General features: G+C 37.0%; 1 protein-coding gene across 3 annotated transcripts; it reads right to left on the bottom strand.

Moving 5' to 3' along the window:
- Positions 1–27,742, bottom strand: LOC144631609 (oxysterol-binding protein-related protein 8-like). 3 transcript variants are annotated; one of them, XM_078490083.1, is made up of 25 exons: positions 27,470–27,742; positions 27,224–27,296; positions 22,933–23,031; positions 18,909–19,015; positions 18,429–18,506; positions 17,348–17,449; positions 16,962–17,042; positions 15,924–16,131; positions 14,948–15,020; positions 13,943–14,013; positions 13,721–13,749; positions 13,274–13,328; positions 13,048–13,127; positions 12,122–12,190; positions 10,308–10,420; positions 9,727–9,808; positions 8,840–9,032; positions 8,317–8,415; positions 7,615–7,712; positions 6,411–6,500; positions 5,452–5,499; positions 5,141–5,253; positions 4,027–4,069; positions 3,538–3,692; positions 1–2,817 (listed from the first exon to the last, which is right to left on the bottom strand). In XM_078490083.1, the coding sequence occupies exons 1-25, from the start codon at positions 27,593–27,595 to the stop codon at positions 2,301–2,303; spliced, it is 2,802 nt and encodes a 933-aa protein (XP_078346209.1). In that variant the 5' UTR covers positions 27,596–27,742; the 3' UTR covers positions 1–2,300. The 3 variants fall into 3 exon arrangements, with proteins under 3 accessions (XP_078346209.1, XP_078346211.1, XP_078346210.1); XM_078490085.1 differs by lacking the exons at positions 27,224–27,296; positions 27,470–27,742 and adding an exon at positions 26,433–26,801; XM_078490084.1 differs by lacking the exons at positions 27,224–27,296; positions 27,470–27,742 and adding an exon at positions 25,378–25,606.

The raw sequence follows: 27,742 nt of genomic DNA on the forward strand, positions 1-27,742 counted from the left end.
TGAGAAAAATCAATTTTATTCATCAGATGTGAATGATGCCATAAAATAATAATATACAGTGAAATTTGAAATGGCCAGATCTACAATTTCTTACATAATATTTACTTCCCAGCTTCGAAAAAAAACAAGCGATTAAAGTGGGCCAGCTAGAGTATCGAATTAAACTTAAATTTACGTTATATCAATTGATAAAATTAACTATTTCCCTTCCCAGTAAGGTTAATTTCAAAGTGCAAATGCTGTTTTGACATTACAATATTACAGCCTCTTAACTCGTACAACTTACTAAATTTGAAAAATCAAGCAAAAAGGTTGTACCGTATTGGTCTTAAAACGTTTCATTAATTAATTCCGGCATCGTGATCATAAATAACTATTACTTTTTTGATAAATTTATATTCACTTTTATAAATAAAAGGGTAAAATATTTTCAACAATATAACTAGTTTGTACAGGTTTTCTAATCTTGCAGGTCACTGAAGAAATTTTAAAAACGTTTTTAACCAATTTTGAATATATATCTCTAATTTTTTCTTTAATTTGTGATTGTAAGTTAAGTAAGTACCATTACTATTACATAACAATCTTCTTTCTTCCGTTCCTGAAGAGTTTTCAAATTCTTATTCTTCTTCCCATACTCAAGATGTTTTCGACGTCTTCAGATTCTGCCTAACTTTTAAGATGCAAGTCGCCGTTTACACAACAGGGCTACCACGTTTTTGTTTAACAAACCACTCTTAACAAAAGTACGTTTCACCATTCAAGCCCCAGTCGGAATTTGTCAAAGAACTTTGGCTTACTGGCAAAGCGGTCTCTAAACTGTCTGTCTTTACTACAGTAAACAAGCCAAACTTCGAAGACAAAAACATCCAACCCGCGGAAAGCGCGGGAAAACATTAGAATTGTTTCGTTTCTGATTGGATGAAAAACAGCAAGTTCAATCTGATTGGCTAAAGCACAACGTACGAGTATCATGACTTCTACGACAGCTACCATAGCAAACGCATAACACAAAAAACGTTCTTTTAAGATCATTTCCCTTTGATGATCATGTCCTAAATCATGTCATCTGCAAAACCTGATCTATTTTGGGGCTGAAAGGGTAAAATGACGTGGCATTTGATAGATAAATAGTACTTTGCTTGCTTACTTACTAGTATTATTATGTTGGTTTCCAAAAAATCGTACAATCACATTAATATCTAGAGGGCCAATTTTGACCGTCCAACTTACACCAAGAATAAAATCGCACCGTCCGAATCGGCCCTTGGATCAACATAAGTTGTTTCTATTACTTAACATCAACGAATGTCATCTCCAAACACAATCTCAGCTACCTTACGTCATACAAAAATACAACTTTCAACATGCGTATTATTAACAATACAATAACAATTACAAAGAATGAACAAACTGCACTGAGATTACATTTGCTCAACTTTGTGATGTGGAACTTTAAAAACACCCACCAAAATGAAGAGGGAAACAACATTAAGCTTTTCTTCGCTGTGCAAAGCCTTGCTAAGTTAAATGTGTTAGGCGAGTTTAGCCAGTGGTAACTGCTTCCGAACACGTTACGAACGTACTTCGGAGACAAACCGCTTTCTTCGGAAAATGCCCACGACCAATCCGAGCATAGTCACGAAGAACAATCGTTTCTACGTAAAAATGCCAGAAACAATTCCAAGCGTGCAGTGAACACACTTCGGGGACCCGGTAATCGTTTCCTCGGAAAAATTGCCCGAAACCCTACCGAACATGATACAAAGATAGTCGTAATGCATCTAGCTAACACCGAGTATTTTCCGAAAACTGTCGATCTCGAATCACTCAATCACTGATCGGCCTCGACGCATTTACCGTTGCATCATTGAGATCTATCTGTCCTGTTTCTTTACCTGTAGCTGCGAATATTTGGCTTTTACCATCAACGCCCTTGATGAAACTAACTCCCCCTTAAATTCCTGCAAAGCATACGAAAATGAATACTGTAGAACTTAATTTTCAAGTTCAATACTTTTGCGCAATCAGGTTTAAAATTATGAAATGATGTTTCAGTTTTCTCAATAAATTTCCCTTGCAACCACGTCTCAGGAAAAGAGATTTTCAACGTCAAGATCTCTTCAAAACCTCAGTTAAAAAATGTCCCGATAAATCTCAAGGACATATTATTTCATGGACTTTTTTTTCGACGCTTCAAAAAGATTTGGGGTGTTAGAATCTCAACACTCCTCTTCTTCTAAATGGTTTCCTTTCGATTAACATTTAAGCATTTGTACCGTAAGCATAGCACACCACGATCATCTGTAGTACCAGTGAAAGAATCCTTGAGTTATTACAAACATAAGCAGTAAGAGCCAGTCTTTGAACTGAAGTGTAGCAAGGTCGTCCTGATGAGAGGAATAATGTCGACGCAGGTCGCTTCTAATCGCCCTCATCTGTTGCACGCATTCCTTCTGTAAATCCTTCAGCGGTTGAAACACCTTCTCTAGACTCGCCACGTCAATGTTTTCCTTGATGCTCGAATCATCGTCATCATCCTCGACACTACTCGAGTGCTCGGCTTCGGGATCGGGCGTCGACGTACCCGAGCGGTCCATCGAGCTCCGTCGTGATCCCTTCGCTTGACCACTGCCCCGTGATCGACCCGACGAGGGACGTTTTCGTTTTGATATGGGTTTCTTGATCTGATCTGGTGTTTGGACACTAAGTAGGCTGGTTGTTCTAACCATTGGCGCTTTAAGTCTGTACTGGGTCTTGATGATACCTTCATACTCATACTCCTTTAGGTCTGTCATCGGGTCCCAAGGTCGAACGCTAAAAAATAAATCAAACCAATATAAAAGTGTTGAAAGGATGTATGGGAAGCAGGGATGGCGCAGTGATAAGAGTGCTCGCCTCCCACCAGTGTGGCGTGGGTTCGATTCCGGTGTCATATGTGGGTTGAGTTTGTTGTTGGTTCTCGCGTTGCTCCGAGGGTTGCTTCTCCGAGGGTTGCTTCTCTGGTTTTCCTCCCTCTTGAAAAACTAACATTTTCAAATTCCAATTCGATTTGGATAGGGGACCCGCATGAAAAGCAGCTGGGGCTTTTTTTTTCTAGAATTGCTGGGCTAATTGTGACTATTTGCCGGCCAGTGTCGCTAATCACTCGTCAAGTAAAGGTTTTGGACTGAAATGATAACTTTTGGGATTGCGAGAATAACATTGTTCAAGGGATGGGAAGGTGGGTAAGACTAACCGAAGAGGAGGCGGCGTGGCCAAGTGGTTAGGGCGCTGGACTTGGATTTGTGTTCGGTGGTAACGAAATCAACTCCTCCACACTTTGACCATATAGCCAGCTGGTCAGCCTCCTACCAGATGGAATTTTTTAACAAGTTTCTATTTATCTACATGTTTGTTTGTTTATTTATTCAAGGGCTACATTGTAGACTACTGGGACACCAGTAATTGTGTTTACCCTGTAAAGTTAATTTTTTTAACCGCATCCGATACAAGAAAAGATGGTGAATATAAATGACAGTTTTACTAGTCACTTACTCTCTGTATTTGTAAAGCCATCTATTGATAGCATTAGGAGCTGCTGGATCTCGTTCAAACAGTTTAGGAATCCATTCCACCCCTGCTTCTCTCCTCTCCCTGTGACCTTTCCGCTGAGCTTCTTCAAGAATAAACTTCTCATTTGTGGCCTTTTCCTGAAGAAAATCACAAGGACACAAGTATTCTTAGGTAAAATAATAAAGTAGAAGCTTGGATCAAAAACTGTTTCGTTTTGAAGCGCCGTTTCTCGCTTACTTTTGTCGTCAAATACAATCAATTATATCTGGACTGCAATCGTTGCACGTTCTTAATATCATATCAAAAAATTAATCATATATAGTACATCAGCTCCCCAAAATGCCCATTAGGCCTCAGACAGCATCCACCTTTCTTTGTATAATAGATTTTATTAGACTCAGCTTTGTTTTTCGAGCTCGACTACCAAAAAGAGTGACAATGAGGATCTGCAGACAAGGATTGTTCTCCTACCTGGTCATTTATCCTGATGGCATCTCCGACATGGGTCCATAACCTGTAAATTAGATTGTGACATTTGGTGAATGTTACACACGGTGGCGTACAATGCAGTACAGGATTGTCGAACTCTTTTTAACATAATTTCGTGAAGATCAATTTCAATTTGAAGTACGATTTCTGTGAGAGTCGGAGAAAGGTTTGGGGGCGGGGGGAGAGGAGGGGCTTATAACAGGGGTGGAAGAATAGGACTCTAATTACAATCGGGAACTTGCGTGTATAAGCGGGAAGGGGGGGGGGGGGTTATTATAATCGGGAGTTGATTGTATCTTAATTTAAAAAGTGGTGAGCTTGCATGCCAAAACTGCACAACAGTATAATCTTGAAAGGTAACCATTCAGTTGCGTATTCTTCGAACAGTTTTCCACTTGACAGATTAAAGCACAACATGAATGAGGTTATTTTATTTCTGTGAGAGCGTTAGTAAGTTAAAAAGAAAAGGTTGGAGGGGAGCGGGTTTTAACGGGGGTGGATGTGTAGGACTCTAACTACTGATAAACAGCAACTTACATGTATAAGCAGGAGGGGATTATTATAACCGGGAGTTTACTGTATTTATTGTTTATTGCATTGTCCTTGTTGAAAGTTAACTTAGAAGTATTTCACTTGCACGGCATTCAGTTGCGTATTCTTCAAACACTTGACAGGTTATAAGGAGAAGCCACGAGCCAAGCGGCCCACACTGCCGGAGCTTATCCCGGTTTCCGTAGCATTAAGCGGCTAGGAATATTTCTACTCCCCCCTGAATGGGATGCTAGTCCATTGCAGGGTTCCCCCCCAGCATTATGTCGCCGGTACCCATTTATACACCTGGGTGGAGAGAGGCACTTTGAGAGTAAAGTGTCTTGCCCAAGAACACAACACAAGTGACCCCGGCCGGGGCTTGAACTCGAACCGCTCGATCCGGAGTCCGGCGCTCTAACCATTAGGCCACCGCGCCTCCCATTGACAGATTATAACACTACATAAATACAGTCAACTCTCTCTTAAGGACACCTTTCTAAGACGGACAGTTGGAGCCCGCCCGACGGTGTCCGTCTTAGAGAACACGTTATGTCACACTACTTACTTCTCAGACTCGAATTCTCCCTGAGTGCTGTACTCCACCAAGTGTCTTGGAAGTCTCTGCTGTCTGATTTCAGGAGTTGGATCCCAAAACAGTTCAGGCAGAGGTTCGATCTCCTAAAAGAAATGCAGATTTGAATATTTTTGTAATTATCACATGAAAAGAAGTATCAGCGGTGAAAAAAACCTAAGGGGTTCTTCACTACATGAACAGTGCAAAAAGAATCACTAGTGAATTCGTATGTACAAGAAAATTCTCCATCTCTCTGAATAATGTTGAAGTAGGAAAAGGATTCAGAAGCAAGTCTCACTTACCCCTGCAGGAATTGGCGACTTCAAGTCTGTGATAACGATCTCGCCGTCCTAAAATAAAAAGAAAGAAACAATGAAAAAATATTACTGGGAAAATCAAATAGCAATGAGATTCTAAATACACTGGTATTTGTTTCTATCCATTTATTTATTGTTTAAGTAATTTAGTAATTTTGCGGTTCAAATAAACGTTGTTGTTGTTGTTGTTGTAGCAAAGCTACATTGTAGTCCTCTTTTCCAAAATCTTCTCGCTGCCTTGCCACTCGTTTTTCAGGTTTCCAGCCGATATTATTTGGCCACCACTCAACAAGATCCGTAAAATAACAGTTAAAATAACACATCTAATAAGGGACTGGTCAAAAAGTACCAGGGGGGGGGGGGGTGGGCCGGAGCAATTGGAAAAGTGATGGTTCGAAAATTTGTGACCCACCCCTTCCTCCTGGCTCAAAACTGATTGACCCACCCCTGGTAGGGGGTTAAAAATTACATGACCCACCCCCTTTGCTAAAACAAATCAAGGAACCAATCTTTTCTTTATTATCCGTTAAGGGTTGGAGGTTTTTGATTTGACATAAGTTTTTAAGTGAAATTACCTACATGTACATATAACACCCTGATTCTCCCTAATGGACACTGCTGTTCCTGGTACGTCTTTTCCCGTTTCTTAACACAGTAAAGAAGAATGAATCTATCACTTCTTATACTAGTCTGTTGTAAGTTTATTTGAGTTTACTGGTATTAAAAGGCTGAAAGCCCAGCGTGAATCTATGAAGGTTGGAGAGAGACAGGCAAACCTTATTTTATGATCACAAACCATCTAGGGGGGTCAGGGGGCATGCTCCCCCGGGAAATTTTTATACTGATGACCCACCCCCTTTCTGCTCCGGCCCACCCCCCCCCCCTGTACTTTTTGACCAGTCCCTAAATAACAGTTGCGATGAATAGTAAGTAGACATACTCACCCATTTGCCTTCTATTCTACATAGTGTTTCCTTGCCCATCTTTATCTTGCCAGCAATGTAATTGGATTCTCCACTCTTTTTCCAAAAGGGCTACAAAAAAAGGAACAGTACGATATTTTAAAAAAACAACCTTCCACATTCCTAAAGATGCCTTGATACACATGATACTGCCTGGGCGTTTGTCCAGTGTAACAGTACACGAGGAAAGTTCGTGCAGTCCTTGTTTACAAAATTTATTTCATTGCGGGCCCAAGAGAGGCCCGCAACCCTAATCTTGACAGTGACCAGCGGATTGCGTATGACGCGTGCGCGCCACGTTTTTAAAAGACTAGCTGCAAAGCGGAAGTTGAAAATTTTGTTCTTCCACTAAGAACGATCAGAATGCGAAAAATGTGTCAATCACAACAGTTTGTCGAAACACCGGAAGTTGAAAATCTGTTCATGTGTCAAATGTTCATGTGTTCATGTGTCAAATGTCGAAAAATGTGTCAATGTCAACAGTTTGTCACATAAGATCTAGGCTTCTGTCACATGGAAGAAACACTACGTTTTGCAGACGTTGTTCAGGCGTTGGTTTTGAGAAGATTTGCTGTGATTGTATTACAGATAAACCAGAGCAAAACGACAACAACAGTTATTTAATCTCGAAAAATTCCTTACAACACTGACAACAGAGCGAGTTCACCGACAGAGGAAAATCACATCTTAATTGCACCGCGTGCTCGATTAAATCATGCATTCCTCGCGTGACGCGTTACTTTTGTCCAGTGATTTGTCAATTATCAATCCTTAATCTTCGACCATGAACGGTTAAAGCACATGCAAAAGGATCTGAAAATGTATCGTTCAAACACTGGGAAGTTGAGAATTTTTTTCCTCCACAAAGAACGATTAGAATCCGAAAACAAAAGTTTGTCGAGGCCCGCACTTTCTAACCTGTGGTTACCACTAGTAATAGCTGTTAATTATGCTTATTCGCCCAATGAAAAAACAATACCATAAGTTATCACCAGTATATAAAAAGAAAGACAGAAATCAAAATTGAACAAAAAGATGTTTCCACTCAAGAAGTTCAAACGTCTGCAACTAAAGACACGTACTTCTGTCATATATTTTATGGTTTCTGAATGTCAGAGCCTCCATAAATTTATCGAATTATGCTAATAAAGTAAATTATGTCAACAATTTTTTTACCCATACGTACTTTGAGTTTGAATTCAATTTCAGCCTTGTACCCAGTCTTCTCACAGTTGATGGTAACGACTCCTCCTAATTCCATCGTTAACGTGCCGATCAAAATACCTGGAAAAAAGAAAAGAAATACTGTAAGCTCAAATGTACAACATCAACTAGGCTCCTTCCCAGCCGTTGTTTGGGTTTGTCAAACAACGTTCCCTCATGGGAAGAAGCATGGTAAACGATTTTCTAAATACCCAGACATTTTTAATGATACGTTGTTGCTGTGCAGAAGTCAGCTAAGAAATGTGATGCACCAAAACATGGTTGCCACAGACATCAGTTTTCAGCTTTCAAAATTCCCCGACTTCTCCCTGATAAAAATAAAATTTCCCTGACCGAATAAATAAAATGTCAGATATAGCAGCAACCTTCAGCCTCTGCTTCAAAAACAAAACGTTGTTGTGATCACAGTGACCTGAAATGTTTCTTCCAACCATCAATGGTATCAAATCAGAGGTGTTGTAATTTCAATTTGCCCTGACTTTCTTCAGAATGTCAATTTTCACTGACTCAGAATAAAATTCCATGACTTTTCCCTGAGCTACAAGAATTTTGTTTCCCTGACCATTTCCTGACCTGTGCCAACCCAGCCTGCAGGTGTATAGCTCGTGCAAAGCCATTGTAATGTAAACCTTTTTATCTTATCAGAGTTTAAATATAAACGAACCTTTACAGTGTGCATAAGGCATGGTCATCACATAGTCCTCTCCAAACCTCAAAAGAGTCATTGTACCAACTCCATCTAAAATGGCAGATGACGAATTTCCTGTGCAAAAAAACATACCGTACATCTTTAATATTGAACGATTGAAAAATGGACAAATGTAGAATCTTGAGTTTTGTGCTTTCAAGTTTAAACACAGATGCATTTGAAAGTTGAAGTTGAATTCTTAAACTAAATTACCCAGAAAGATCTCCAATTAGAAATGGAGCACTAAGACCGTAAATAAAAGTACTGTAAGCATGTACATTGCATGGGAACTCAAATAGAGTAAGATATTGTACATGTCGGATGAAGAAATTTCTTTGAAAAGTTTAAAGAAAGTTTCATATGTCATTTAGTTACAAATAAAATCAAGAAAAATCAAGAATAGAGACCCTTTCCACCTTCATTTATTCACAACTAGTTTTGCACATAAATACGTTGGTGATGGTTCTTCTTTTGCCAATATCACAAAACTAGAGCTCACCATAAAATTTCGACTTGGCCAGACATGAGCAGTTGACGACAAACCCTTCTTTTCTGTTTGACAAATAGAATGCCGACACAGGTGGATGATGGGACACCTGTTCAGCTACAAAGTGTGTCTTGGTGCCGTTAGGATGAAGCCAGTAGCACCGAAATGTCTCACCCAGAATAGGGTTGTAAGGTTTCTTTAAACCCTAGGAATGAACATGCAAATGAAATTGTTATTCAATTGTCAAACACGTAACTAAGAGTGGTTTTCACTTGAGTGTCGAAAGTAATTCGCATTTGCATTGGTTTTGCATTACTACGCTTAGTAATAAGTTTAAGGCTCTCGAACCACCAACTATCTCAGCCAATCCGAAGTAAAACCAAAACCAAGCATGACTTGCTTGTGCACGTTTTCCCGTGCTTTCAAGACATGCTGGCAACATGTATTTGCTTTGAGTTTTGATTGGTTCCCCGGTTTGTCTGTGTTTTTCGTGATTGGCCAGAGTGATTACTTTGGTTTAGCCTGCGTAGCAGGCGTCTGAGTAGTTTTTGTAGCGCGCGTATGGGAGAAACGCGAAAGGCGCGAGAGGGCCACGCGAGGGAAAAATTAAACGCGCTGAAAACTACACAGACGCCTGCTACGCAGGCTAACTTTGGTTTTGGTTCTAGGACACTGAACGGTAATTATGCCCGGGAGACACAAATTTGGTTGCAATGAACCTATGATTTTGTCATTTAAATCTATAAAATAATTTCTTTGCAAACATTCAGTTTCATAACGAGTATTTGGTGAGAAATGATAAAATAAACAAAACTTAGCTGTGACACAATCCCTTTAATTCTACCATTATTAATTTGTTTCCCACTCTTAAAATTGTACAGATTTTGTCAGTCACTAACCTTTGGTTTCTTGTAGAATCCTGACACATACCACCTCACTACTTCTTTCATCCTGCTGTAGGCATTCTCTTCTCTAGCAGCTCTACAAACAACAACCAACCAAAGAAATTATTAACTACAGAAATTACTTTGCTTTAATTCACCACAAAACACACAAACAACCTTACTCTAATCCTAACCAACATTATTTAACTGAATTGTTGGTGCTCGACCTCAAAACTTTCTTTACTGAAAGGAGAGTTTCCTTTTAATCAAGACATTTGCCTAAAGGCCGATTTACACAGTACAATTTTGTCGCAAGCGACATGCTTGAGACATGCTTACAACAGACCTACGGCACAAATTGTGCCGTGTAAATCGAACCTACAACTCGCTTTCGGCTGTCGTAGGCGTGTGGTAAGCTTGTCGCATGCGACAAAATCGTACCGTGTAAATTGCCCTTAAGATGTTCAGATGCTGTACTGCAGTTACTTGCCTACTCATTAAAGTGACCATTGCAAGTATAACATTACAGCTAATGCAAGTGTCGTGTCTACCAATACATGTAAATACATGCCAGTGGGACAAGGAAAATTATTTACCTGGACAAAATATCAGCATGGAAATAGAAGTCAGACAGCTTGTCTAAAAATGACCTGGGTTCCAGAATAAAGGTTGGTAAAGTAACTCTAGAAAGGTCCATGCCTGGTTTCACCTGTTAAATAACACACACAGAACTCATGATTTAAACTCTACATCACTAATAATGTCACATTTCAGTAATACATACTTTAAATAATAATTGCTTTAAACAGTTATTGTTTAAGAACGATATTATTGTTATAACTCTTCCCAGTCAATCACCCTTTGATAAAATGAAAATGTATTGCATGCATTTATATACCACTGCACAAATCAACTCCTAAACAGTGATGAAAAAAAGGTGATCATGCAGTCACATTTATATGCACATTCTAGAAGCAATGTAGATGTGTAAAATAGAGTTGTGACCTCATGAGCAGTTTTCAGTTGGAAGAGCAGTCAACCAAAAAAAAAAGTTTTTAGAAGACTGCATGTAATAAGCAATTATTGGATGAGGTTGAGCATGATATCGTGAATAATTCACGATATCATGCTCAACCTCATCCAATAATTGCTTATTACATGCAGTCTTCAAAACCTCGTGTCTGTGTTATCTGCCGAAGCCGAATAATAAAACAATAGCCCATTTCCGAGTTCTTGCATTTTAGAGATCTGGTGCCGACTCATGAGATCGAGGCTAAGTGCCTTGCATCCCATCAAACAAATTGTCAACGAAACACATTTTGCACATAGAAAAACTGTAATTAAGCAGCGCTTTACAAGATTTCGGACGATCTTCACAACCTACGAATATCGCAGGATATCTGTCATGTACAAATGACAGATATTGTCAACATTTTGACCATATATGGGCAGCGTGCGCATCTGTTGAATAATAATTCACGATATCAGGCGAAAACCGAATTCAATAATTGTTTTATTATACGTTTTCACACAATTTGCCATCACTTTTTCTAGTGCCGATGTAAAACTTCGTCAGAACATTGGCCAAAGCGGTTTTATCTTGTGGTTCCTCCAGGTTCTTCTCCCTAAAATAATCATTCAGAAATTTTACACTTGTGTTTGTTGTTCTCTTGGTGTTTTTAGAATCTTTATTAGCGATTAAAACTTTCAATTCCTCTTCCGAAACGGAGGCGAATCGTTCAGCCATATTTTCAAAAGTTTGACAGCACTACACGGACGAGGGACTTGGAAACTAGGCGGACTTTGAACTCGACATGATAACCCAATATCTGCTGCAGATATTGGGTTATCATGTCGAGTTCACATGCTACTGTATATTGACTGAATGCTCTTGACCAATCACGTGTTTCAAAGTAATTCTAATGTATAATAATGAGAATTATACTAGGGCCGCGAAGTGGTCTGAAGTAATAATTCGGATTATATTTATTTAACAGACGAAGAGAGAAATATATGAGAAAACAAAGGTTTAAAGCACTAACTGGGAAATTCCTACCATTTGTTTTCTCATATATTTCGAACGGAGTCTGTGAAATATAATTAATATAACTTTCAAAATAGTAATAATATTGTAATGGATTGAGCTGTAATGAAACGTAATGTAAATATTACTAAACTTTGAAGAACTTAATTGACTATGTAGATTATAAGATTAAATCCCAGGGCCCTGAGGTTAAATCATCTTAAGTTAGCAGTAGTAGGTTTTTTAATTGTTTTGTATTTATAGCTTATGTTCTGGCCATCGCTGTTGAAATGCAACCTATCTGGAATTTGCATTACTGTGGTTTAATAAAGATTACATTGCATTGTTACACAATTTAGGACAGACAATCTATGTCTACAATCTAACCTGTTTGAGAAGTGCCCACAGAATGCTTTTGTTTTCATCTTCAATCTCCTCCACCATCTCTTCACCAGCCTATTACAAAAAAAAAAACACTTTAGCTTGATTTGTTTAGTCCTGATGATGACAGAAATTCTCCTTAATGGTCTCCATACATTTAGATACATTTCGATATGAGAATTTCATGATACATTAACTTGTTCAGCCTTGATGAAGCACAGAAATGACTTTTCAGTGTGGCTTAAAACTTTGATGCAATACACATGAAACTGAAGGAAGTATGATGGACTCACTCAAAAACTGCATTACAGTGGAACTCCGATATAACGATCCTCGATATAACGATATTCCCGATATAACAATGAATATTCTATGTCCCAGCAAAAGTTACAGTAAAATGTATGGGACGGAACCCCGATATTACGATCTTCGATATAACGATATTCCTGATATAACGATGAGAATTTAGCGGACCGAAACGTAAAATCCTCCCGATATAACGATATTATCAGTACACAGTCACATTTTATTTTTGCAAAACATCAAATTTAATGCAGTAACATTACGGTAATCGAGTCATCTCTAACGTTTCTAAAAACAGCTTTGTACGATGATAAACGAAAACGATACTGTGTTCTAAGCCTTCTTATCAAAATTATTCTCTTTATCCTCCTCTTTTATGCAATAAAAAGTACTTGTTAGGTTTACCCCGATATAACGATAGTTTCGGTTATTTTACGGCCATATCGTTATATCGGGAGTTTTGATATAACGATTCTTCGATATAACGATATTATTTACTGCTCCCTTGGCATATCATTATATCGGGGTTCCACTGTATTTGTTTTTGTCAAAAAGGGCAACCAACTTTAAAGTTTTTAACAAAGAATATTTAGTTGTTTGCTAAACAGAAAGAAACCAGGATACGTTACCTGTCCTAAGTACTCCTCGCCTTTCTCATCAACATAAACTGTTTCTACAATAGGTCCTTCTTCCACCTCATCATCACCTTCTGTGGTAAAAAGGAGATTGTGTGGGTCAGCTAAATAATCATGATATTTACCCAGATTAATAATTCAACATTAGGAGAACACAACCTAATCCTGTCATTATACAAAGAAAAAACAAGTGTCAGTTTGTGGTATCCAATTTACCTACCTCTGCCCAGTGGTCCTATTGTGTCATCTAATTCATTATCAGAGTCAGATTTGTCCTGCAAATAAAAATTAAAAAATTATTATTGGACGTGGTTGAGCAGAACTATTGTAATTTATTCAAGCCAAATAAGTGAGCTGCATGACACTAGCAAATCATGACTCATTCTACTAATAGCTGTAGGATATGGGTGCAGTGGGAATGTGCCTTCATGTTCGCAAAGATACGCTGTATCACATATAAGATGAATGAAATTTACAGTAATGGATATAACACACTCAAATACACATTTTGTAAGTATTTGTCATTTGCAAGTGATGTCAGTGATCTCAAAAGAAGAGAAAGCACTTCACGGTAAAGGTCACATAACTGATATGCAATCATGACCAGCAAACCAAATTTCTAAATTCTTATTACTAAAAAATAAGGAAGAATAAATAAAGGACTAACCATGCCATCATTGCTGTCATCATCCTGATCTGTAATACGAAGCAAAAACATCTTAACTATTTTTTAAACAAGGTTTTTTTTTCGCCAAAACAGCTAACAGTACACTGTAGAAGTAGAAGATAGCAAATAATCCTATCATCATGATCATTGATGGCACTTGAGATCAGCTCATAGCCATGCAAAGTAAAATTAAATCACAAGATTTTAGACAGGTTATTTTACCTTGGATGCCTGGAATTACACCCTCTTCATCTCTGTCTTCTTTGTCATCTTTGCCATACAGTTCACTCACCCTGCCATTAAGCATACATTGTATTATTGATTGTTTTTCTGCCATCAGTTCTAGTGCTTTCGTATCATTCCACAAACATCACATGGATACACATATATTATTTTATGCAAACTTGTGTCAACATTGACACCATCTTAAGTCACTCATTCATGAGTGTTAAGTCAGGATAAGATTGTTAGCTTGTGTCTGCTTAATTTTCTAAAGAGCTTATCATTGACTTTGATCAACATGTTACATCCTGGTATACAATGTATATTTAATTTTTTATATTTTTTATATTTTTAATCATTTTAATTATATTATCTATAGTAGCTAGCATTTTTATATTGTATATATTTTAATTAATTCAGATTTTAGTTTTTAATTTCGTGAAATAACTGTAAACTAGCCGTAAAGCTAAGCTTATTTCACGCTACTAAAGTATCTATCTATAAAGTACCGGTATCTATCTATCTATTAACAGCTATCTGACAACTTCTTCGCCTTCACCTATGTGTATTTTATAGTTTCTTTATACTGTTTAGGGAGAGGGCTTTTTATATTAACTTGTTACATTTCTGATCTGTTGCCACCGTATTGTGTATTGTAAGCAATATCTTGTAAATAGTGTTGTTATACTTGTACGAAGTATGATATTGTAAGTATTTTTCTTTTGTGTTAATTTCTAAATGAATAAAAATAAAAATAAATAAAGAGCTGATCATAGATATTATTTTACTCAAAGTCCATTGACTATGAAATATATCTACCATTTAAAACCACTGGTCATTATTCTACTTATGGACATGATTCTTTTAAGGAGAATTCTTGGAAGAAAAGCCCAATATAGCATTTGAAGGCAAGTGAAGCATGCAGACGGCAAGGTAGTGGCATCTTATTTTATATCATAGAAATGTTAAATGATTATTGTCATTATTTTTATTCATAATACATACATTCCTTTGTTGTCTTTTTGAATGCTGTATCCCTGGTTTTGAGCAACTTCTAAAGCATCCAGCCAACAGTGACCTGAATCACAAGTATTGTCTTTAGATATATTGTTTCATACAACACCGGCTCAATAAAATCAGAGAGCTTGGCTGTTTTAAAATGCTTGACCAATCTTGTCAGCTACATTTTATAAATGTGATCTGATAACCTCCCTTACATCTGCGTTTTAAAGGAGCTATGTCATGGAGAGTGCATCGTGAAAAAACTGGCAAGTTTTTACAAGTTTGTCGTTTGTAATCCGTCTTAGTCTTCATTAGTCAAAACCATCCTCAGTTATTTTGGCGTTTTTCTTATTCCTTTGTAGGTTTCTGTTAGAAAACTATTATTTTGAGGTTTCCTTCAATTTGAAAGAAATCAGAATAAACGGCATGCAGTGCATGCAGAGGCGATGACGTTTTCCAATGGGGTCTTAGCTAATTTTCAGGAAAATTAACGTATACTAAATAAAAGTAGCTGACAATTTCTGTGTTGAATGATTGTTCAACAAAAAGTTGCGTTATTTTGTAGTGTGACATTTGATATAGTTTACGATATTCAATACTTCTCGCGAGCGACACGCAAGGTCAAGCGTTTCCATTGTATTTTAAAATAAATGTAGAGATGTGATCATGTCTGTTCACTGAATTCAATAAAACTCGCAAATACATAATTTGTCTCTTTCGTTCATACTTTGTATCAGTCCTTTCTAATTTTCCAGGAGTATTTTGCTTCGTGTTTTGCAGCGATTTCTTGTTAACTCATTCGGTTCTATTGATCGGTCGATCGCAACAGAATCGAAACAGAAAGTGGTACAAATTCCGCCCACTGCCTCTGGCATAAGGCTTGACTGACGTCATCGCCTAAAAATGACTTAAAATATTGTGACAGTGCTCCTTTACAAAATGCCACCGCAAATCCTAAATAACCAGATGTGACACTCACCATCAGATTCTGAATCAGCTCGTAAGATAAGATAATCCTTTGGCATGGGCTGAGCAATTGAGCCTGCCATCTCCCCCTTTGGACCTTTTGTTGACCAAATGTAGTGTTCCAGGGGATGGTAGATCTTAAAACAAAATCCTTCTTTCTTGGAAGGTCTCTGTAGAATCTCGCATCCATTCAAGAGCACTGTGCCAACCCACTGTCCATGCTGTCAAATAAAAGCAGAGATACGTTAATATACAAATTCTTTTTACTAGAAACAGGGATGGCGCAGTGGTGAGAGCACTTGCCTCCCATCAATGTGGCCCGGGTTCAATTCCTGGACCAGGCACCATGTATGTGACTGGGTAATAGGTTTTTGTTGGTTCTCATCTTTGCTCCAGGGGTTTTCTCTGGGTTCTCCGGTTTGCATCCCTCCACAAAAACCAACACTTCCAAATTCCAATTTGATCGGGAATGCATGACCCCACAAGCTTCTAGCTTTAAATATTACCATGTCTAAATAAAGTTTTTTTTTTTTCACTGACATAACGGAAATAAAACTTTTTAAAATGGATCTTGCCCAAACAAAAGATAGCAAGATCTGATCACTGGCCAGACAACAAAGAGTGTTAATTGTTTGGAACAAGTAAACTGATGTCACAAAATTGCTATACGTTCTGACAGGACAGTTAAGGTATAAAATCGACATACTGATAGCTATTCAAAACTAGTTAAAAAAAGAACATTTTGTAAATGAGAAATGGGACACTTTTTAAAGAAATCTCAGTTAACATTTAAAAAGATTAAGAAATATATTTATCCCCCTTCCTATCAATGTTGACTCAAGAGTGACCCATTTAAACAAAATGTCATCAAATTTTGTAGAAATTTATAAGCGTTTGTCTCAACAGTTTTGTCCAGGATTTCACTTGAGATTAACCACTAGCCCTTGGCTACTAGGGGCAAATTATGCTCTACTTTTCAACCAACAATATATCATTTTGTAAACAAAGACTGAGACCTCCTCTGAGTTTAAAATGTTTGCAAAATTTATACCTTTGCACTTTTGTAAATAATCAGCATGCCAGGCTTCACAACACACCAGAACTTAGCCCAGCCCTTCAGTGTACCACGCACCTGGAATTTAACAAAATAACAGCATTACCTCAAATTGATAAAATGTGATTAAACACCTGTAATCACCATAAATAAATTATCAGAACTTGAAATTGGTTTTTAAAAGGCTCAGGACTTTGAGCCTCTCTGTGGGTACTGGCAGACTCATATTTACATTGACAGTGAAGTTAGTGTAATTCAAAGCCAACAAATTTTCCCTTCAATCTAGAGTCTGAGATCTATGTTTTTTTTCCCAGTAATCATCACATCTTCAATTTCTTTGGAAGTTCCCATTGAGGGACGCGACCTTAATTGGCAATTTTTACCTTAAGCCAAGAGGAAAGAATAATAACTGAGGGGTCCTTCAATACACTTGATAACTCCTTTATTCTTCGCTTCTGTTCTTGTCTGTAACTCTGTTTCATTGCCTACAAAAATAATTTATTTTTTAGAAGAAATATAGTTAATGTAAGGTGACAATAAACTATTTTCAGTCATCTAAAAAATTAAATGAATATTAACTCTGACAAACACATCGTACTATATAGAGCGATTTTCAATTGAGTGTCGTAAAACCAAAACCAAAGTAATTACTCTGGCCAATCACAAAAGACACAGACAATCCAGTGAACCAATCAAAACTCGAAGCAAGTACATGTAGCTGACACGAAGCGCGGGAAAATGTGTGTGAGCGTGTCATGATTGGTTTTGGTTTTACTTCTGATTGGCTGAGAAAGTGGCGCGAGATTTTTAAGCCAATCACTAAGCGTAGCAATGCAAAACCAAAGCAAACACAATTTACTTTCGACACTCAAGTGAAAACCGCTCTATTACAGGGTTTTCATTAGGAATTATAATTGCAGGAGAATATAGTGTAAAGTAACCGGAGAATGATTTTTAAAGGTTTCGCATCTCAATAAAAAAATAGGTAGAGGCCTTTGAAATTTAGCTGAAGAATTCTACAGTAGAAGGAGAATTCTCCGATCTCCGATGCCTAATAAACACCCTGTATTAATAAATTTACCTAATATTCCATAACATTTTATTATCTATTTTAACTATAATTTGGTATTCAATCATAACCAGCTGGACTGTCTCTTGTCAGTTTGAGCAAAAAATGGGATGGCACTTGATCTGGTAATCAGCTTTGTGTACAAGGTTACTAATGGGAGTGTCCTAAATAACTCTTAAAAAGCTTAGAGAAAGACAATGACAAAGATGTCAAGCTACCCAGAAAAAAATCAAGAGTTCTCTTAACAGGAGACAAGCCTATGACCTTCCACACACTGATCAATAGCTTACGTCACTGACTGAATAATATTTTGCTCACAAGATAACCTTAAGTTTAACATCTTCTAACACCACTCAATCAGGCCAAACATTTGACCAGAAATAAGTCTACTGTACCTTGAAAGATTCCTTTGTGGCCTTCCTTTGAAAAGATGGAGACCTGTCAGGCTGTGAGAGTTTTTTCTCCAGATTTTGCTATTAAAATAAAGAAAGCCTCTTAGAGGATGATTTACAACACCCAAGAAAAAACACTCTTACATTCAACATCAACACAAACATTTTCCCTTCGCAATCATTAAATAATTAGGGGGTGGGAGTGGTGCAGTGGTGAGAGCGCTCCCCTCCCACCAATGTGGCCCAGGTTCGATTCCCAGACCCGGTGACATATATGGGTTCAGTTTGCCGTCGGTTCTTGTCCTCCAGGCTCTGCCATTTTCCTCCCTCTACAAAAACCAACACTTCTAAATTCCAATTGAATCAGGGAACAGTGAATGAAGAGCCACTTTGTGGAAATGCCACTGCAAATTCCAATGATGATGATGATGATGACGATGATTATTATTATAAATAAGCTACCATATTACATAGTTTGCTTACAAGTCTCTCTTTATCTCTATCCTTCTTGTCCACCTTGACAGGCGGGGTTGAATTCCTTGAGCTGCCTGGGCCATCAAATTTAAAGTTATTTTCTGTGTCATCTTGAGCTGAAAGAAAAATTGCATTATCAAATTTATTATCAAGATTAAAAGATTTAGTACATCCGGGTTACATCAAAGAAAACCTATACCACATACCAGTAATCAAATAAAAGGTTATAAAATTACCTACAAGATGATACTAATAAATTTCAATTTTGAAAAATCTGCGATTGTTCTGTGGCTCCTCTATGCAAACGTCTGTATCACCTCTCTTGGCGTAATTATTATTATTATTATTTTGGTAATATGATTTTTATTTTTTTTGTTTGAGATTATGATAATGAATACAAGATATGTTTTGAATTATTTTAAACCAATGATAAAATTAACCACAACATGTCTACCGCTGGTGACCTTAAAAATCAATTCCAATATTTGTTAAGTCACTTATTACCTTAAAATGCAACAACAGTATAAAAGAAGCAACTACCGGTATATTTTATTATATACCTGAGGATTAAATATCAAGGTTTTTGATTTAAATTAATTATTTATTGACGTTGATTACCGAGTTGAACCATTATCAAACAGGAATATAAATTCCCCACTGCTGACAAACAAAACCTTCCAGCTTGTATCATTTCAACACGGCATCCAGCAGCTAGCTTACAATCAGTACATGAAACTCAAACATACAGTACTACCAAGGAGATACAACACATTCATGAGCTGCTTAAAGGAGCCTCCTCGTAATAAAACATTTTGCTTTCAAGACCAGCTGTCCAAAATGATAATTTACACGACATGCACAATTGCTAAATGCTGTTATTAACACCATATTCAAACTCAATCTCCCTTGGAACAAATTGAGAAAAGTGTTAAAATTGCTCTGCCTTATTGAAGATGCAACACCCCAAAAATTTAAACTCACAAAACGGATTTCTGGTCACTTTCGAGGGAAATGTGTGTGAGAAATTTTTATTGCAAACTACCGTGTAAATCAAATAAAGACTAATTAAATGCTTTGCTTTCGGTGCAAAGAAATGTGAATTCAATCCATAAATAATTATTTTAAAACTGAACAGTCAAATATATTTGTTATTATGATGGAAGTAGATAATTCACACAGTCATTTCAATGCAACACATTTAAACTGAAAAATCATAAAAATTAAAAAATGTATGTTCAAACAGGCTAGTCACAAAGCTGATGTAAATGTAAACTCAAACATAATTGTCACAGAACTGACTCAATAAATAGTACTAGACATATATTGGGTAATAAGCAAAATGTTACTTATTCAAAGCAGTGTGTAATGAAAATTACCCCAAAAATACATGTCGTAGGTACAGAAAACTTACAGACATCATGTTAACTACAATTTGATACATGTACCTTGTCTATATTTGCCCTTATCCTTCTTTGCTGACATAACTTTCATGGAAATTATGTGTCAGCCCAGCACTATACACCTAAACACATTAACTCTTGTATGCAACAGTAATTTCCATTTCTGACAAAAACTTATTTCCTACCACAGACGCTTTGTCATTGTCAACAATGGATTTGAACACCTTCAAGAAATAATGCGGTAGCTTAGAAGAGCTGGAATCCAAATATTTTAATCCTTGCTAAGCTTAAAATCACAGACAGAATCAATTACATGAGAAAGTAAACATATGTGGTATCAACAAAATTTCCCCAAATATAAATTATTCAATGGCCAGTAAACTCTTACACACTCGAGACAATTCCAAATTAATTTTACCTTTGAATAGTTTTATTTGTTATTATTCATTAAATCTAGATTTGTCAAACATTTGCACCTTTTAAGAGCAACCTGATTAACAATGTGATGAAAGTGTGCAAAAGAAACAAGGGAATTAAAAACAAGACTGTAACAGATTTAGCAGACTACCGGTATTTAATATGCAATCTTCTTAAGAAGCTTCATGACATAAATGGAGACAAGTGTAAATTTCAGCCAACTTGAGATGAACAAGATAATTTGTTAGTTATCGCATAATTTTTCATTGAAAACCTTTGAGATGCAATAAAGGATATAGAGAAATTTAATAAATTTGCAAGATGAAAAAAATTCATTATCTACATCTGGACAGATTAATTTTTTTCACACCTCCAAAAATCATTGGCATGAAACAACAGGCAGAAATCTGTCTGCATTTGGCAGTTATGCAAAATTTGCATATTTTGGTCAGCAAATTTTTGTTTGAGTTCAAATTTTACATACCAGTTTGATTTTTTATTTCTTTCTTTATATTCATAATTAAAATCTGAAACATAAAATTTTTTAAACTTTCTAATCAGAAACAAATTTAAACCATGTACAACATATATTTCAACTGAAAAGTGTATATAATATAAAATTCCCAATGTAGTTGAATGTGAAATTTGATGATTTGTGTAAAAAGAACATACGCATGCAAGCTTGGATTGAAGATAAAATGTAGGCCAACAAAAAGCCTCATGACTGGACTCCATAGACTGAAACCATAGCTTTGAGATCTACCATTCGCTTTCTTGAACGATATGATTATAGGTTGAAGTCTTGGGAAAGTAGTCACAGCAGTTACATGTTGTCTGTAGTTTACTGTAGCAGAGAAGAAAAAGGCCTCCTAATATTAGTGGGAATTTAATTTTACACTTTTGTGTGCCACTCCGCAACTTTGTACTCATTTTTTATTGCAAATATACAATTTTAGTGCTTGTTCTAGTAATAACACCCAGAGTGTAATTAATGAAAATAGATCATCAATTAGCTTAAGAATCAAATTAAAAATTTAAATTGATATTTATCGATGGCATTAGTTATTGTTAATTGGTATTAATTTATATATTCATTTGGTAATTGATGATTACCTTATTATAGGAAATTAACGCTTGTGTTAATTAAGGTATTTGAAATTAACGCGACTTAAATTAACGCAAATTGAAGGAAAAATTACTTCCCAATAAAGGAAATTAACGCGAAAGAGGGGGTAACATTTCAAAATGAAGGAAATTAACGCGACGTACACAACAGAAACAAGTTTATTTCAACACTTGTAGGCGTATAATCTTAAACGAAAACAATGTTTGTGGTACTTTTCACACTTTGAGCGTTCTTCAAGGTATCAATGATAGTGGCAGATAAAATTATGCTTTTTTCTTGGAGTCAAGAACATCTGGACTGTAACGAAAAATTGGGGCCAAAATAATGGAAATTAACGTCATGGAAATTAACGCTCCACTTAATTAACGGCGCGGAAATTAACGCGACTAAAATTAACGCGAGAGTTTGAAATTCGTGTTAATTTCATGACGCGTTAATTTCCTATAATAAGGTAATCAATAGAGCAGTTTTTCAATTGAGTGCCGTAAAACCAAAACCAAAGTAATCACTTTAGCCAATCACAAAGAACTCGGGCAATCCAGTAAACCAATTAAAACTCGAGGCAAACACATGCAGCCGCACAAAGGGCGGGAAAACATGCACAAGCCATTGGTTTTGGTTTTACTTCTGATTGGCTGAGAAAGTGGCACGACAGTTTTAAACCAATCACTTAGCGTAGTAATACAAAACCAATGCAAACGCGAACAACTTTTGACACTCAAGTGAAAACTGCTCTAATCACGCCTAGCTGTTCACTTATTGTAACCATTGATTACGGTAACCATCAACTAACATCAATTACCATCAAAGTAAGATGAGAAATAGAAAGATGAGCAAAATAGAAAGTGAAAAGGAAAGTTCAAAGTCAGTGATGCAACTGATCAGGTTTTAATGTTGAATGTTTATTTACTAAGTCTAAAAGGCCTTTTGAGCCGAGATTTCTGCAAAAAGGTGCGGATTATACACGAGTTTTTACAGTAGTCTACTCTGTTCTATAAATTGTATTACCGTAAGTAAAGAATACTAGTACATTTTGTAAACACCTCTGGTGGCATGATTGTAAGGTACCATAAATACTTGCATCACCTACCTAAAGGACTCCCTCCAGGTGGTAAGTTGCGATCCTCTTCACCATTATCAATGTTGGCCTTGCCCCGTGACAGATTTCCAAGAAGTATTGCAGTGTCAGCTAAAAATGATAATAATATAAACACAGTTTAAGCAGACAATTAAATTGAAAATAATAAGATAAGGTAGCCTAGTACCCCATCTACATGTATGAGCAGTGATACTCTTAAATACACTTAATGCCAGAGAAACTGGAGTCATCATTACCACCACTACAAAGCTTTGCTTCGTAAAAAAACTCGCAAAGTTGTACAGTTGAACCTCTCTAAGGGCCTCTTTACATGAGAGCCAGTATGAGTTTTGTCCCAGGATGAAAAAAATGTTCATATTACATGGGCATTTTCATCCCGGGATGCGGGGACATAAGTCGTCCTGCCTGAGTTGAATTCATCTCGCCCGTGCTTATATAACATTACATTTCACCCCGGAAAGACTGTTTACATGGCGTTTTTTCGACACGTTTCATCCAGGGATAACATTTCATCTCGGTGCTCAGGACAGGAATAAAATCGTCCCGGGTTAAGTTCATCCCTGGACGAAAACATGTAGACAGCAACAAGAAAATGACCAGACACCGAGATGAATTCATCCCGGGATGAAAGTCATCCCAGAATGAAAACTCTCATGTAAAGAGGCCCTAATACTGACACTGAATACCTGACTGAAGTGTTTGTAGTTTAGAGGGTACTTGTAATAAAGGTCACAGGTATGATGTCATTTCAATGGGCTTCTCAAGTGGCCGTAATTAACAAGTACTTAATTTTTTATAGGGCCCAAATTCACAAAGTTCACATAAAAAATTAAACTTTTATGACATGTACATCTAGAACAGTACTGTGTATGTGTAGGACAAATAAATACACTCAGATGCTGTTTGCAGATGCCTTTGCATAAATGACATCTACATTTGAATAACAATACATATACATCCTAAGCCTCACATTCACGTAAAAGATCCTTTGTCTATAAACATCCACATGAGGCTAAGGATGTATTAAGTATTGTTATGCAAATTTGGGTGCCATTCATGCAAAGGGTCTATACTGTAATGACGTCAACATTATCTTCTCTAGTGAAATGTCACCTACAAGAAGGTGTTATAAATTGGCAAAGAAAACAATGACAGTCCTTGAGTTGCAAATGACTGCCACAAATTCAAACAATATGTAATTATTACTGTGTTCAGCAACCACCTGGCTAAGCAGGTCGCTTACTACATATGTGCAGCTAAGAACTTTGCTAGAGCACCAGTCTTCGACAGGACAGGTGCTTCACAGGAAGTTCAAACACATTAAAAGGCAGAGCCATCTGCACAAAGCTGTGGGGATGGTAAAGCTAAGAACCACACAGAATATAATAAACTTGACAACTGTTACCACCCTCTGTGTGGGATTCTGGGGGCACTTTGAAGAGGTCTTTTTGTCCTAATATATTATGTTCTATAAACACGATACCCACATGTACAAAATGTATTCTTTGGCGAAAAAGATAAATTGAAAAGCAAAACTATGTCAGCGTATAAGCATGATTCCCATTGATGTTTTTACAGCAAATCTTGGCATCTTAATGTGAGACATAACCACAAATAAATCAAGAAGATAGGGGCTGAAATTCAGAATCATTACGATATATAGGAACAAGGCCGTGAATGTACAAATAGGTACCACAAATTAACTGTTAAATGGATTAAGTCTCATTTGTCTAGTTGTCAACACAGTTTGAATATGTTTTAGATACACGTTTCAAACCTGCAGTTCACTGTTAGTATTATCATAACAATGTCATGTTTTGGTTTCCCTGACTCGGTAGCAAACTGTTTTCAAGTTATTAAAGATACATGATAACTAAATATTCTCTCCATATCAATTCGCCTTCTCAAATACCACTTATATATCTACCCTGCCTCCAATGACTAACTTAAAGTAGACGTATCAACATCCTTAACACTTCCCTGTTTGCAAAGAATATGTGACAACTCTATTGTCGTAAACTAAATTATAATTTAAATTACAAGTATAATACCCCATAAGCAGGGAGAGAATCATTCTTGCTATTATTAAATAGGAAAAAACTGAAACAAGGTCGATGGTGATGCTATCAGATTTGGTATTGTATGCATTACCAAGTGTAAAATTCATCACTCTTTCGATAACAATGTTTCTAATAATTTCAAATTTGGTTTTTCAAAAAGTTGTTTCGCTTCCTTATAAAATCAAAAACGCACATCACATTCGTTATCTGTTATTTCCCACCAAGAACTTTTGACTGCTTCCTGGGATATTCAAAGAAATCAATGAGCCTTAAAGAAAATATTCCAAATTAAAAAAAAAACAAAATCGAAATTTCAACGAGCTGTCGAACTTGCTCAAAAAATAATGTCGCATGATTTTTTTCACGATGTACTTACCGAGTGAAAAAGATCGAAACTTCCTTCGTTTTGGAGTGTTTTTCCCTCGTTTTCCTTCGGCAGCATCGTCTTTCGACTCTCCATTATTGTTATTCGACATAATTCGAATGAAACTATCGCAAATGCCGCGTGAAATTTGCTAACCGGATTTCTCCATTCCTAGCAGCGTCGAATGCTAAATTCTAACCACCTCCGATAACTAACCGCAACATGTCCCAGCAATCCAACCCTTTGCATCTCACAAATAATTCATTTCTTTCTTAACGAGATCGCAGACGGTAATATTTTGCTATTTCGGTCGCAAAAACAGTCAGATTTCTTTTTCTAGAACCCCCACAGGAGTACACAAATAATACGTTCAATAGTTATTTAGCTGAAAGGAAATCGGAGCAGATGTAAACTCGGTGCTATGCAAATTTTCCATCGGATATATTTGAGGATGTTTTCTCTTTTTTTCATCTGAGGCGCCGATTTTCTTCGGAAAAACAATCACCAAACCCCTTGTTTATTTATTTATTTACGCTGGAGGAAAACTAGACAGACACGATAAATCATTTCCGCGTGAAAATTTTAAAAATATTCCGAAAGGAAATATTGATCTTGAACGCACTCGGTACTTGCGTTCCTAACTCTCCTTGGCTAATTGCCAGGATATTATTAAAAATACACTTGCTTTGAATGTTTCGGACCGTAAAAAAAAAAAATAAGTTAAAGAATAATTGATAAAGTACAAAGTAAAGCGGGGCAAGAAGTCACTTATTAATAGAGTAGAAACGAACCATATTTCACCCTCCACAAATACGGCGGTGTATCTATCACCGGTCAAACACAAAGGGAATTTACAATAAACAACCCCTTTTCGTAGTGCACAGGGATGAAAAAACATCAGGAATTTTAAGAAAAAGCAAAGCGAACTAACGATTCCAATCACAAAATTTTTGCATGGAAAGAATGGCGTAATAATCGTCTGGCATCGAATCATTGTCCTAACAAATGTGAAATTTCGCACCAGACATGTATTCCCAGAGGATTTTAACAGAACAAAAAATATATACCTTTCTCTTCGTTCTTCCGTACACTCATTTCTGAGTACATCCCACAAACTGAGGCCTGTTTGAGCAGAACCTAAACTGCCGGTTTGCAAACCAAAGCTCCTTCAATATGGCGGCGGCCTATGGCAACAACGACTCAGAATTTTGACGTCAAATTTCACGCTGGATAAGATTGACACACTATACTTTGCATATTTTAAAACGACAGTTATCGCTAATTTTATGCAGTATGAACTTCTTCGAAAGTATTGTGCTTCGTAAAGGGTAAAAATAGTTAGTTGCCGCCTACAACCGCTCTCGCAGTGTTCAAAGTGCAAATATCCGGCGAAATAGCCGAGCCCGCTGTATACACATCAAGTTTACATCATTTCCGGTGCTCGAAACCCCGTCACCCACTCCCATCAAAATCAAGAGCAGATATGAGATATTTATTATTCAACAATGCGCGCGCGCCCATATATGGTCAAAATGTTAACGATATCTGTCATCCGTACATAACAGATATCCTGCGGAACGTAGGTTGGAAGATTCGTCCGAATCGTAAAGCGCTGCATAATTACCGTTTTCCGCAAAATGTGCTTGACATTTGTCGAATATAAAACAAATCCGCTCAACGCGGAAATCGCGATTTAGCCAACTCGGCCTACGGCCCGTCGGCTAAGTATCAGGCATTCCCGCGATTCGCAGGATAATTGTTAATTATTCGGCAGGATGAAAGCTTTAAATATTAGTCAGGTGCTCGAATAGAAACATAGAATGCTAAACAATGAAGCCAGAATGTTTTTATTTCCTACCAGGGTCTATCGGGATGAAGCCAGCGGCCGAACAGTTTTCGATCTCACTGCAGTCGCTTCCAGAACTATCTGTCTGAAATATAAAGAAGACAGGGAAAGTTGCGTGTCATTTGATACTCGTAAATGGCTCTACGCATCAATTATAAACATTCGAAGCTGCTTGAAAGTTTAATAAAACTACATAGTAAACCACAGCATTAAAATGAATCAAGAATCGTCACACGTTGTTTTGGTTACGGAGCTTACCTCGTAACCGCTCATGGTGACAACAGCACCTGGCTTGCTATCAGCGCGACTTTCTTCGACAAACTCGAAAGGATTGTCGTTCGACGTGATGGTTGGCGTAAACAGCGAAGAATCGTTTAAGTCCATTCGTGGAACGTTGCTTACTTACTGCGTCAATCGCTTACCGACTAACGTAATTAATTGACATGTAAATTTTTCACAATAATCCCAGGAGAAGTAAACCGCCGAATAAATTAGAAAGGAACAAGGGACTGACTGTCGGGGGTAGTGATC

This window comes from Oculina patagonica, chromosome 12 (genome assembly GCF_052425735.1).
Source record: "Oculina patagonica isolate OP01 chromosome 12, crgOcupat, whole genome shotgun sequence".
NCBI classification, from domain to species: Eukaryota; Metazoa; Cnidaria; class Anthozoa; order Scleractinia; family Oculinidae; genus Oculina; species Oculina patagonica.